General features: G+C 36.9%; 1 protein-coding gene, 1 long non-coding RNA gene and 2 pseudogenes across 4 annotated transcripts; 2 read left to right on the forward strand and 2 right to left on the reverse strand.

Moving 5' to 3' along the window:
- The first annotated feature begins 285 nt into the window (after window positions 1-285).
- LOC147556973 (putative 3-hydroxyisobutyrate dehydrogenase-like 3, mitochondrial pseudogene) lies at window positions 286-1,285 on the forward strand (annotated as a pseudogene). The gene has a single exon (XR_015234126.1). The product of XR_015234126.1 is annotated as a putative 3-hydroxyisobutyrate dehydrogenase-like 3, mitochondrial pseudogene (transcript).
- A 1,381-nt stretch (window positions 1,286-2,666) lies between these two features.
- On the forward strand, window positions 2,667-4,021 carry LOC147556974 (putative 3-hydroxyisobutyrate dehydrogenase-like 3, mitochondrial). The gene has a single exon (XM_086657976.1). The coding sequence runs from the start codon at window positions 2,873-2,875 to the stop codon at window positions 3,791-3,793; it is 921 nt and encodes a 306-aa protein (XP_086514102.1). The 5' UTR covers window positions 2,667-2,872; the 3' UTR covers window positions 3,794-4,021.
- A 4,411-nt stretch (window positions 4,022-8,432) lies between these two features.
- On the reverse strand, window positions 8,433-9,606 carry LOC147556975 (bifunctional TH2 protein, mitochondrial-like; annotated as a pseudogene). The gene is made up of 2 exons (XR_015233684.1): window positions 9,294-9,606; window positions 8,433-9,202 (listed from the first exon to the last, which is right to left on the reverse strand). The product of XR_015233684.1 is annotated as a bifunctional TH2 protein, mitochondrial-like (transcript).
- Window positions 9,607-9,877: 271 nt separating this feature from the next.
- On the reverse strand, window positions 9,878-12,656 carry LOC147556976 (uncharacterized). Its single transcript, XR_015233685.1, has 3 exons — window positions 12,565-12,656; window positions 12,393-12,470; window positions 9,878-10,165 (listed from the first exon to the last, which is right to left on the reverse strand). It is a non-coding gene; the product is annotated as an uncharacterized LOC147556976 (long non-coding RNA).
- Window positions 12,657-14,386: the final 1,730 nt, after the last annotated feature.

The raw sequence follows: 14,386 nt of genomic DNA on the forward strand, positions 1-14,386 counted from the left end.
AAACGCCACGGGAGTTTAATGCACTTTGACCCAAGAGTTCACATTTGGGTGGCGGGAGCATGCGCTTCCATGTGGGTTCGCCCCCTGCCGCGAATATTAAAACGTCTGACGGATTTTGATAGGATTTAGACACTAAGATTTTTAAAATAACCCGTTCGACTAAGCCCAAACACCCAAATAGACAAAGAGTTGCAAAGCCCGATTGCCGACGAATGATATAAACCCGACAGGCCCGACCCGAACCATTCCCACCCCTATTATCAGTTGAAGACCCAGGTGCCAGATGAACAAAACTGCTCTGCCTGGATCTTCTGCTGCCCCATCATTGTCGATCTCCCCCACCAATTCAGAGGGTGGTTTTTTTGATGGAGCATCAGTAGCAAACAAACAAACGAAATTCATGGATATGATAAATTATCTCTGTGCTTAAAAATTAAAGATTTGTTTCTGGTCTCTGGTTTTCTATTTCTGCTGTGGTTGCAACTTCTAATTTCTAGGGTTTCCTTTCATCTCTCTCTCTCTCTCTTGTTGAATCATGGAGACTCCATACCCTAAACTCATAAACACAAACAAAACTCGAGTGGGTTGGATCGGAATTGGCGTTATGGGTGCTGCCATGGCTTCCCGATTAATCTCAGCTGGATATTCGGTCACTGTATACTCTAGATCACCACAAAAAGCTCAATTTTTGCAAGAAAAAGGTGCCCTAATTGCAAAATCTCCAGAAGATCTTGCTCGTGTAAGTGATATAGTATTTACAATGGTAGGTCATCCATCAGATGTTAGATCTGTTGTTCTTGGTGAGAATGGTATTTTATCAGGCTTAAATAAAGGTGGAGTTTTAATTGATACAACTAGTAGTGATCCAGTTTTAGCTAGAGAAATTTCTGAAAAAGCTAAATTAAAGGGTTGTTGGGCAATTGATTCTCCAGTTTCTGGTGGAGATATTGGAGCAAGAGATGGGAAATTAGCAATTTTAGCAGGAGGAAATTCTGATGTAGTGAAATGGTTATCCCCAATTTATGAACATTTAGGGAAAGTTACATATGTAGGAGAATCAGGGTGTGGACAGAGTTGTAAAATTGCTAATCAAATTACAGTTGGGGCAAATTTGGTTGGATTAAGTGAAGGATTGATTTTTGCACAGAAAGTTGGACTTGATTTGAGAAAGTTTATTGATGCCATAAGAGGTGGAGCTGCAGGATCAATGGTGATGGAGTTTATTGATAAAGAAGCTTTAAATACATTTAAACATTTATTTAAATACATGAAGAGAAGAACATAAACCAAAAAGTAATGTTTCTCAATTTTACAAGCATGCATAATTTGGATTACAAAAAAAATGGATTATGCAACTTACATAGAGTAAAATAACAATGTAAACTCTCTCTCTCTCTCAAATTGTAATGTTTTTATAAGCATTTTATAGTGAAGAAAAAAATATACCATAGTTCAACAAAAAAAAAATATACCAAAAACCCTTACCAAGAGCTACATATCTAAGTCTAATACTAGTTTGGATTCTAGGTTTTGTGCTTGTATTTAAGTTGGTAGTGGTTCTGGGGTTAGAGGATACAAAAAGTAATTTGGAGGAGTAATAAGTGAAAAAATTGATTTGAACGAATGATGGGGTGGTGTTAAATGAGTGTTGAGCTTAAATTAATGGCTTAAGACTTAAATTATCGGTGGTTTAAAGGCACTTTTACGCATGATTTCATATTCGGAATTAAATGGGTGTTGTGATCGAACTAGGGTTGAGCTAAAATTAATGGCTTATTAAAGTTCGGGAGTTTAATGCACTTTGACCCAAGAGTTCACATTTGGGTCGCGGGAGCATGCGCTTCTATGTGGGTTCGCCCCTGCCGCGAATATTAAAACGTCTGGCGGATTTTGATAGGATTTAGACACTAAGATTTTTAAAATAACCCGCTCGACTAAGCCCAAGAACCCACGTAGAAGCACATGCTCCCGCCACCCAAATGTGAACTCTTGGGTCAAAGTCCATTAAATTCCCAACTTTAAGTTTTAAGCCATTAATTTTGGCTCAACTTCGATCACAACACCCATTTAATCCCGAAAATGAAATCATGCGTAAAAGTGCCTTCAAACAATGGATAAAATGGGTTTTTGGTATATCTTTTCTTGACTATAAAATGTAAATAAAGTAATTTGGAGGAGTAATAAGTGAAAAAATTGATTTGAAGGAATGATGGGGTGGGGTTAAATGAGTGTTGAGCTTAAATTAATGGCTTAAGACTTAAGTTATCGGTTGTTTAAAGGCACTTTTAGGTATGATTTCATATTCGGAATTAGATGGGTGTTGTGATCGAACTAGGGTTGAGCTAAAATTAATGGCTTATTAAAGTCAGGGAGTTTAATGCACTTTGACCCAAGAGTTCACATTTAGGTCACGGGAGCATGCGTTCTATGTGGGTTCGCCCCTGCCGCGAATATTAAAACGTCTGACGGATTTTGATAGGATTTAGACACTAAGATTTTTAAAATAACTCGCTCGACTAAGCCCAAGAACCCAAATACACAAAGAGTCGCAAAGCCCGATTGCCAACTAATGATATAAACCCGACAGGCCCGACCCGAACCATTCCCACCCCTATCCAGGTGCCAGATGAACAAAATTGCTCTGTCTGGATCTTCTGCTGCCCCACCAATTCAGAGGGTGGTTTTTTTGATGGAGCATCAGTAGCAAACAGACAAACGAAAGATTATCTGTTTCTGCTTAAAAATTAAAGATCTGTTTCTGCCTGGATCTTCTGCTCTCTGTTTCTTCTGTTTGTGCTGTGGTTGCAACTTCTAATTTCTAGGGTTTCCTTTCATCTCTCTCTCTCTCTCTCTCTCTCTCTCTTGTTGAATCATGGAGACTCCATACCCTAAACTCATAAACCCAAACAAAACTCGAGTGGGTTGGATCGGAATTGGCGTTATGGGTGCTGCCATGGCTTCCCGATTAATCTCAGCTGGATATTCTGTCACTGTATACTCAAGATCACCACAAAAAGCTCAATTTTTGCAAGAAAAAGGTGCCCTAATTGAAAAATCTCCAGCAGATCTTGCTCGTGTAAGTGACATAGTATTTACAATGGTAGGTCATCCATCAGATGTTAGATCTGTTGTTCTTGGTGAGAATGGTATTTTATCAGGCTTAAATAAAGGTGGAGTTTTAATTGATACAACTAGTAGTGATCCAGTTTTAGCTAGAGAAATTTCTGAAAAAGCTAAATTAAAGGGTTGTTGGGCAATTGATTCTCCAGTTTCTGGTGGAGATATTGGAGCAAGAGATGGGAAATTAGCAATTTTAGCAGGAGGAAATTCTGATGTAGTGAAATGGTTATCCCCAATTTATGAACATTTAGGGAAAGTTACATATGTAGGAGAATCAGGGTGTGGACAGAGTTGTAAAATTGCTAATCAAATTACAGTTGGGGCAAATTTGGTTGGATTAAGTGAAGGATTGATTTTTGCAGAAAAAGTTGGACTTGATTTGAGAAAGTTTATTGATGCCATAAGAGGTGGTGGTGCAGGATCAATGGTGATGGAGTTATTTGGAGAGAGAATGATAGAAAGAGATTTTAAGGCTGGTGGGTTTGCAGAATATATGGTTAAAGATTTAGGGATGGGTGTTAATGGAGGTGGAGAGGAAGAGAAGAAGGAAGTTGTGGTTTTGCCTGGTGCTGCATTGTCAAAGCAATTGTTTTTAGGGATGGTTGCTAATGGTGATGGAAATATGGGTACTCAAGGTCTTATTTCTGTTATAGAAAGAATTAATGGTAGATAAATGAATTCTAAAGAACTAGGAGTGCTCAAGGGCTTATTTCAGTTTTTTTTATTTGTTAAAGGGATAAATGTTACAACCGTAATAAACATCCCGGCACGAAACTCGGTCGATACCAGGCGAGGTGACGTGTCGGGCTGTGATCTAGAGGGAGAGGATCATTTTTCTAAATGTTATCTTCAATTTGTTGATTTTGAGTAAATGAAGCAACTGAATCTTCAATTGTTATCATATGGAAGCCCAAAATTGTGAGTCCTTGTAGACCTATTTCAACCCTTCTGTCGTTTCCTCTTTCCTATTGAAAAATAAGGCAATCAACTCAAATAAGAACAATAATTTTCAGGAACTTCAATGGAAATGAACAATCATAGAGCCACAGATAACATTATGGAAGAGTTTTCAGCCATTTTAGATACTGGTTGCAAATACATAAGAGTTCAAAAGAAATGGAAAATTATAATTTGAAGTCAATGCATGTTTCTATATCAGTATTAATTGTGGTTGAAGATTTACACAAATTGAATGGAAAGAACTTCATATGCTATTAAACAAACACATATTACAAGATAGATGGCACAAATTATTTTATAGGCTGGTTTAACATAACATTAGCTTAAGATTAATCTTGATCTTTATAAATATCAATGTTAGTTATGTAAAGATTTACCCTAGTTTTCCTTAGAATTACTTGTAAATCACATTTGTTAATGAAAAAACTTATCTTCTCCATCTCTCTATTCTAACTCTCGGTCTCAGAATCTCTCTATCTATCTTTCACTGGATCAATCAAGCTGAGGGTGTTAAAGTTTCACATGGTATAAGAGCCATTTAATTTAACTGTTTTTTATCTCGACGATTGCATTTCATCATGACATGCATTGGTGGTCTTTCATCTTAAAATACCGCATCAATCAACTACAATTCTCACCTTTGTTTGATGTTCATCATTCAGATTCTCCCACTATGGTGTTAATTACACCAATTCTCACCGAAGATAACTATGCTTCTAGGTCTCTTCGGATGAAGATGCCTCTACGAGCCAAGAAAAAACTCGATTTCGCCGATGAAACGATTCCAAAACCAACCTATCCTACTAACTTATATATTGGGAACGGTGCAATGATTAAGTAGCAAGTTGGATTATCAAGTCTTTACTCCAGATATTCGGTCTTCTATTCTCTTTTACAATGCCGTTGATATTTGGCGTAATCTGTATGATCGTTATTTTCAAACAAATGCACCTAAAGTTTTCCAACTAAAACGTGTCATTCCTCTATGAAGCAAAAAAGGTATGATGTCTCGACCTATTTCACTCACCTCAAATCTCTTCGGAAAGAACTTCAATCCTCAATGTCAATTGACTTGTGTATGTATGGATACATTAAGTCACTTATCCATCGTTCTAAGAACGAGCGGTGGAGTTCCTTCCAGGACTCCATGGTCGATTCTCAGGTATTCAAAACCAAATTTTTCTCATGGATCATTTTTCATCGTTACCCCGAATCCATAGTCTTGTCAAACAAGGAGAGATCCCACAAACATCATGAATGACACCTCGGTGGGCACCGAAGTTGCTACTTTAGCTGTCGGCCAACATGATTCCACAAACCCACTTCGGTCGAATTGGTCTAATCACTAGGACAGACCTCGTTAGAAACGGGCACGACCATTTTCTGATCATTGTTGTGTACATGGCCATCTTCAGTCCAATTGTTACGAATTACATGTCTCGAGCTATTTCACTCACCTCAAATCTCTTCAGAAAGAACTTCAATCCTCAATGTCAATTTACTTCTGTATGTATGGATACATTAAGTCAGTTATCCATCGTTCTAAGAAAGAGCGGTCGAGTTCCTTCCAGGACTCCATGGTCGATTCTCAAGTATTCAAAATCAAAATTTTCTCATGGATCATTTTTCATCGTTACCCCAAATCCATAGTCTTGTCAAACAAGGAGAGATCCCACAAACATCATGAATGACACCTCGGTGGGCACCGAAGTTGCTACTCTAGCTGTCGGCCAACATGATTCCACAAACCCACTTCGGTCGAACCTGTCTGATCACTGGGACAGACCTCGTCAGAAACGGGTACGACCATTTTCTGATCATTGTTGTGTAAATGGCCATCTTCAGTCCAATTGTTACGAATTACATGGCTGCCTACACTTCCCCGCTAGTTGCCACAAGTAATCGGTGATCAAACCCAACAAGGGGTATCTTTAGTAAATCTATGACCTAGGACCGATACACCTATTTTTTCAATTGACTACAACAACAAGGGACTTCTACAAACACCTCTGCTACAGGCACTACCGACCCAACCATTATTTTATGGGCATATGTTCTATCATCTTTTCTTTTTTTCTTTTCTTTTTTTCTTTTTTGTTGAGATTCATCTTTACCTTGGGTCATCAATTCGGGAGTGACACACAATATTTACCCAGCCCTATCTTTATTATATAATTATATTTTTACCCCTCCATTGCATATAGTGGTTTTTTTAATTGATGTATTGGTTGAAATTTTGGATCGTTTGTAAAATTTTAAAAACCATTTGACTTTGAAATCTAAGTTTCTTTGTGAGGATGTGACTTAAAAAATATTTATTTTACATCTAAAGTTGTTACATGTGTCTAATGATTATTGGTAGCTAGCTATATTAATTAATGCCAACTTCTTTTATCAATGAACTAGGCTATAGCCCGTGCCTCCGGCACGGAACTATTTTGATAAACTTACCTAGTTTGAATATATATAATCGGTGAACGTGGAAAAATGAGGTACGAATTTATTTCAATAGGAGTAGCCAAACTTCCTAATTTTGTTATTCAATATCCATACAACCATTATCCATCACAAAAACTATAAACTACTATCGAATTTTCATTAGCCACGATCTTTATTTTCTTTTATTGGAACAGAAAGTATCTTTGATGGTAATGAATAATTATTCGTACAAAAATCATTAGCCACAAACCCATCAAAAGTATAAGGATTTACAAAAGCACACAAGTCTACCAAGACGAACGAAACTCCCAAAACAGACTTTAATCCAACCCCCTAAACAAAGAGTTCCTACAATAATAACAACTTTGTTGCAAGTATGAGAAAACAAAAGCATAATTGCATACATCATGGGTTAACTCTTATTATTATAACCCCTGCCTGTTTTTATCTATTATTCTCTGTAGCTCCACATTGAACTCAGATGACATCAACCCCTCTTCTCCTCTAGCTGGTTTTCTTCCATTGAAGACCTCAAAACTCAAACACCAAATGTCTTCAAAGGAAAAAAAAGGTAACACTCACGCGTGATTCTCCGCCTACTCGTCTTTGTCCATCACTACCTTGTACTTGCATGTATACCAAACATCAACCATTGGGAACAATCAACCTGAAGATAAAAAAAGTAAATAGAGAAAGTAAGGGGCAAAGGCTAACTTTGCTTCAGCCGACAAACTCATTATACTTTAGAGGATGTCTTTGTGCTCGTAGTCGACAACTTGGCCATAAGGCCCTTTAGAATAACCCTACGTGAAATCTTCAGACTCATTTATTTATTTTTTCTCCCCTGATTTATCATTCTTACTTCATTTTCTCCCGACGACTTCAAATCGTGTTTTTATATCATCAGTGAGGCAACACATTGTCCATTCGAAGAATAAGATTTTTTTTCTTGCCTAATGCTCTCTAATAGTTGTCTCTGACAATGAAAGACCTTGCAGAATGCATTAGACTGAACTATGTCTCGCTAAAATCTGCCCAAAACGCTTGAACCTTTCGTCTTGTTTCTGTCCTAGAATTTCAATCTCTCAATGAATGACACCAAATCCTCCTCGCCTGAAAAAAAATATCAGTGGGTATCTCGATGGCAAGTCAGGGGGTCCAATCCTATATGCACATAGCTGCACCCAACAAAATTTAATTATTAATACCCCATGTTTATACTAAGAAGATTACTGAATCTGAAAGAATTGGCAGATTTTAGGGCTTAAACTTGTAAGTTCCGATTTCCTTACGGAAGTCACTAACTCTCCAACAACTTTGCAAGTGCGAAAACTAATCGATTATAAGTTAAAGAATTGGAAGATTTTAGGGCTTGAAAGTGTAAAGATCACTCAATAACGTACAAATTACAGAGAGAAGCAATTTCTCACAATTTCGACAAATATGTAGTGCTATTACATGATTCTCTGACTCAACTCCCTGGCAAGAGAATAATTAAATATATCTCTACCATTCCTATCAACTTACGGATTCCTATCTATCTTTTGAATTTTCTTTACAGGAACCACAAGAAAATTGTATAAACCTTAAGATATTGGGTATTTGGACAGGTATCTATCTTGAAGAGCAAAGCTAAGAATTTCAAAGCCTTACATCGGAGACTCAATGTTACCAAATTCCCACACGTCAAAAATTTTTAGAACATTTACTATGTCAAACATGAAACAAAAGACAAAGTAGCCCACATAAAGATGAATATTTACAATGAAATTTTAAACGTACTTTATTGGGGCCAAGATAGAAATGTTAAAGCAAACTCACCAAACATGTTGTCGAAAGCCGAGACAGAGAAGCATATGTGCTCCGACCAAAATTCCAATACCCAACTCACCTTTACAATATACAAAAGAGAAAAAGATAAAATTCGGATATGTGATTTATAAAAAAGACTGAAAGTCAAAGATCAGTTGGTATCCACAAAGCTGTAAATGTTGAATAAAAAAATCAAAGAAATAAAGTCAGAATATAGTATACTAAGGCGCTTATTCTTCACTCGCAAGGCATGAAATAAGTAAAAGTCTCGCGAATTAAGGGACTGGTTTAATTCGACAATATAAAAAACCTCTGCAATCTCGATTTCTACAACTTCTCGAATAGGGGACAAACGTCGTACCCTTTTATCCCAAATTAAGTATAAAGTGTTAGAACTTTTTACTATATATGAAGGCATGGAAATTGTTGGGAGAGCTTAGATATTATCAAATTCTATAATGACCTAGAATGAGGGCATGTGTTTCATCCCAACTATCCGATGTGCAGAGAGTACCAGATAGCCCCTTCCAACCAGCAGACTCACCAATTTGTCTGAATTCCTTCTGTTTCTTCACCAAACCCGTGAACAGGGGGACAAGACTAACACCAAATTGTGTGGCTAATCTCCTAAGACTTCCACTTAACTCGATTACAATTCCTATATCTGCTTCTAGGAGGCAAAGAAAGTCACGCACATAATTACCTATATAAACTGTTACGGGCCTCTTGTTGTTTTCGTTCGTCTTTGATATGTCCTTGCAAGCTTCAGCTTTCTCTCACAGAGACTCCACTTACCTAAGAATTTTGCATGTCGAAACCCCATCTTCATATACAAACTCGTTTGCGTGAATGGTTAATTCCTCCAGACCTCCTGTTAAGAGAAACAAAACAATCTTCAATTATTCATAAACCTTAGTTGCGGCATATAATATAGAAACACAGACGGGACTTCAGAAATGTACCTGATGCAAAAGCTGATCTCATGAGATCAACACACCAACAATATGAGAGTACATGGATAGCTGCATTTAGCTTTTTCATTCTTGATAACTCTCTTAAATAAGTCTTTACAACCATTTTGGAGGATCATATGTTCGCCCGCTCGCTTTATGTCTTCGAAGTTTATACCTTTTAGTACAACTGAATCAATTACTCTTACATATGCCCGTTTCTCAAACTGCGATAGTTGCTCAAGTGCTCTGAGTAGGTATTCATAATTAAATTTCTCAACTGTAAACACAAATGAAGTACATAAAAGCATGAGTATGGCCGAGTCAAAAGAAACCTGGGTAAAATTTGTGTTGTTGTGGCTATAACTGCGATTTAACTATCATATGTCACTTGGAAAAACATTCTCGATGCATTGTTCATACTCTTCAGTATAGAGCCCCAAGTGTTTCTCAAATCGACTGATGACATCCGAGCAAGTCCTGTGTCGATGCATTGTTCATACTTTCACAACGAATAGTATTTCTGAACTCTAATCAAAACGAAGAGTATCATAGGAAAAAATAAGTTTCATCAAAATAATAGGAAAAGTGGGAGTTGATATTATACAAGAGCAACACAGAACCCTAATTCAAACGAAGACCACAACGCTTGCATGAAACACATATTTGTTAGCCATTTTACTTGTAACTACTACAATGAATCTCTTTCCGGGCGAAATTCCAAATTTAGCGAAATCCAAAGAAGAAGAAGAAGAATTGAACTCACCTTTGCGTTTTTGTTTCATCATTTTCAATTTAGTTATAGTCTGTTTTCGAGTTTCCTCTACATCTGATATTTATGTCAAGTTTTCATAGAACAAAGGTCATAGCAAATTTTCCTATAACTGTAAATCAGAACAAACAATCCAGCTAAACATATCAAAGAGTGATTTTGACACTTAATCTAAGCAGCTATGTCAACATTCCCTGATAAAGTATTTAAATTGTAATTTCATTCTTGCAGTCTTGACCGGTGAATAGCTGGGGGAATCAAAAAATATCGTTCATGTCACAAGCCAACAATGAAACATTAATACACTGATCAATAGACCTGTACATAAATTAATATTTGAAAAAGACAAACACATGGAGATTTCAAATTTGAAAGTATTCCAAAATTTCTTAACAGTAAACAGAAATTCAGTCAAAGACCTTAAGAATACAGCATAGTAATAAGAAAACAGAACATATACATACTGAAATTTAGTCAGGACCTTAAGGATACAGAACATATAGTACTAAGAATACAGACCACGTGTTGGGAGTGTTCCAAAATTGAGACAGGAGTATTCTAAAATTGAGTAGCAACTAAGCATTCAGTGAGGAGTATTGATTACTCACCGGAAATCCCCAACGTTGGAGTACTCCAAAAGTGTAAGTTCAATGGAACTCTTGACAGAGAAGGTGGAGATTTAAGAAAAAATCATGAAACCTAGTTGCCGCTCAACTCCTTCATTATAACCATAAGTCCATGAGAGTTCAGAAAGAAAGTGGAGATTCAAGATAAAAACTTTTCCTAAACCCAAAAAACTCAGAGACGAACCCGATGGAGAAGTTCATGATTTCTAATGATGACTTAAGGTAATCAATTCTAATAGTACTTTTTACTTGTTTGTGGGTAGGGTTGTGATGACACTGATTTCCGTCCATTTGAAGCTTTCGCGGTAAATCTTTTCTCCATGTAATACCAATATTTCCTTTAGGACACTATTAATGTAAAGGAATAAGCCACAACTTTGTGCTCAATTGGTGTGTGTATATATTGTCCAATCTTAAGTCTGAAAAATGTACTAATATTTTGCAGGGAAAAATTGTTGATCCCCACTTGATGCACAACTTTACCTCCATTTGCACAATAAAGTCAGAAGACCCACCTCCCCAAGAACCCAAAAGTGAACTATAGAGTTCACTAAAGCTACTATTCACATCATTCTAAATTAGAAAATTTTGAATTTAAAACTCAACAAAATCCCCTTTCTAGAAATAAGTACTATGAGAAGAGTTGATTTTGATAACATTAAATTCAATTCTTCTTCATAGTACGCAATCAATTTTGTGTAGAGGATCTAAAGTTAAACTTAACATATATGACGTGTCTAATCTCTGTAAATCCCGCAAACATCATGATTTCACATTGTCATGAAACAAATTCGAAAGAAACAAAAAGAAATTTATAAGAACACAGTACTAACCGTGTCGACGCCGACCGAATTCGCACACGAATGAAGCAAAAAAAAATTCTGAACCGGATAGTTCATGGTTTTATGGAGGGCAGTAGGAAATTAGAAAATTCAAAGAAGATAACATAATGCAAAGAAGAACAACACGATTTAGAATAAAATGAAACACTAACCCAATATTTCTTTTAGGACACTATTAATGTAAAGGAATAAGCCACAACTTTGAGCTCAGTTTTGACATTAAAAAAAAAAACAGCAATCAGTGAGTCATTAAGAGCATGAAAGGATAATGAAGATTTCTCTATTGAATTACAATAGTACTCTCAAGAAAAGCCTAGTGATGAATTTAAAAAAAGAAGGTTACGATGCTTCTCTTTGCAAAACTTCATGGGTTACATCATTTAAATGTCAAGGAGGTCTGTGTTCTCTCTCTTCTCTTTCCTTCTCTCTCTCTCTCTGTTTTTAAAATGGGGTTTTTGTGTTTGAAGATAACTATTGTCATGAAACAAATTTGAAAGAAACAAAAAGAAATCTATATAATAAAATGAAACACTAACCCAATATTTCTTTTACGACACTATTAAACATAAACAAAAGAAGATGATAAAGAGCATATAAGGATGATAAAGATTTCTATATTGAACATAAAGCAAGCAATCAGTTTTTACACAACAAAAACTCTTTCAGGCATTTCATCAAACAGAAGATGTGCAAGTTTTATTTCAAGGTTTCTCTATTGAACATAAACAAAAGAAGATGTGCAAGTTTTACAAAAGAAGAGCAGAAACAGTTTTTGAGAAGTGATCGAATGAATTCTACCCAAAAAATTCAGAGAACAGAACATTCAATATAAAATTCAAAGAACATAACAATTTTTGTGAAAAACACAGACCTTGACGGCATCAACCACAACCACCAAACGAATTAAGGAAAGCAAAATCTGAAGCCGATCCTTTGTAATGGAGAATTTCTGAACGGGATGGTTTTTATGGAGATAATTCAGACAAAAAAATTAAGAGAACAGAACAGCAAAAATAAATTCTAAGAAAATAACAATATCGTACCTTGCCGACACCAACCACCAAACGACTTAAGCAAAACAAAATCCAAAGCCAATCCTTTTCTATGGAGTATTTATGACTGTGATGGTTTTTATGGAGGGAGTTTAGAAGAGGCATGTCCGTGAGGAGGGATGTGTCTCTCCGTCACAAGCCTCCGAAAAGATACATACCCACAAGCACCCGGGTAACTCAATCCAACGGTGGATGCTAGTGCTGACGTGGGACGGACGACCGGATTTATCCAGGGGTTTGTCCCAGTCAGCACACATCCACCTATTTTATTATATAGATTTTTTCAATATCCAACTGATGGGTCGTGAAAATACCCCATCTTAGTCGTTTAATTTAGCCAAGTTAGTCGGTTTCGAGTCTTTATTATAATAAAATGGTTGGTTTTCTTGATTAGGTGTCTTTTGCGGAGTTAGGTGTGAAAACGGTTAAAAACAAGGAAAAGATGCATGAAGGATATTTTGGTCATTTGGAGTCAAGGACAATCTGGTAATTTGGCCAAGGTCAGTGCGTGGTTGAAAAGTAGAGGTCGAGACGAGTTCGTAGGAGAAAACGGAAGTCAAATCGGAGTCCGGACGAAGGAATAAATCAAAGTCAAAGGTGGGTCAAATTTTGTTGACTAGGTGGGACAATTCGGTACACATTCGGGCACGCGGGATTCTTCGGGACACGTGGCGCGCTATGGAGGCTGGTGCATCTAAATCCCGTGTTTCCGCTAAGCAGCGAAGTGGACCCTATAGGCCTAATCCGGTGGAGCGCGCAGCAACTTAACTTGATGGTCCCGTTCAAACGTTTTAATCTTGACCGTTGGGTTCCGCGTTTTCAAGATCTACGGCTGCTGTGCGTCCGTCCTTTATTCCATTCCCGTGTTACCCGAAGCAACTTAAAATCGGTAGCCCCGATCTCACGTTTTAATCTTAGCCGTTCCCTTCCGCGTGTCCCAGATCCGACGGCTTCCGTAAGTCCCGTGTTTTACACTTATTCCGTGCACCCGAAGTTGCTTAACTTCTATGCTCCCGGACGCGTGTCACTCTCCCGTCCCTCCAGATCCCGCGCTCTTTTCCATCCGACGGCTGCTGAATCATCTCACCCTAATTATCTTATAACCGGGTACACGATAACATCCAGATTTCACCCTTTAAACCCTAGCCGCCAGCTTTTGTCCTTTAAACCCCCATTTTCCAATTTTAACCCTTCCTTTTATCTTTTTTACCACTTTAACCCAACCAAAACCCTAACCCTATAAATAAATCCCTTTCTCCTCCATTAGAACCTAGACTTGCAAACCCTCTCAATACACCTTCTTCTCTAATCCCTCTTCTCTATATCTCCTTCTCCTCTTTCAATCCCCTCTTACCTATTTCTTTCTTTCTTCTCTACTACTAAATTCATTTTCTCCATGATTTTTCCATCTTTCTCTACTACTACTTTTCTACCACTATTCTTTCTTCCATTAATAGTCTTCTCCTTCTTCCTTCCATATTCTTCCATCATCCTTACCCTCTTCATCTTTTCTTTCCAACTTCTTTCTAGATCTAATTTCTTCCTTCTCTTTCTTTTTCTTATTTGGGTGGCAATAAAATAGCTATTACTTGGATTTCTTGGAGTAAAATTCTTGAGCATAAATGGAGCAAATCTTGGATATATTGGAGATACATGGGGATATGGAATTTGAACATTCTTGGTGATTTCTTTCTATTAATTTCTTAGTATTTTCATTTATTTTACAATGTCAATGAATGTTATTCTAGATTCCATGTATAGTTAATTTAGCAATATAAGGTTGTGAATGAAACCCATTTTGGATCTTTATAAT

This window comes from Eschscholzia californica, unplaced genomic scaffold (genome assembly GCF_041429995.1).
Source record: "Eschscholzia californica isolate CP2 unplaced genomic scaffold, dmEscCali1.0.p SCAF_2, whole genome shotgun sequence".
Taxonomy (NCBI): Eukaryota; Viridiplantae; Streptophyta; class Magnoliopsida; order Ranunculales; family Papaveraceae; genus Eschscholzia; species Eschscholzia californica.

Bases quoted from the DNA above. Each gene is read 5' to 3' on its own strand.
- LOC147556974 (XM_086657976.1), top strand. From the start codon at position 2,873: ATGGAGACTCCATACCCTAAACTCATAAACCCAAACAAAACTCGAGTG.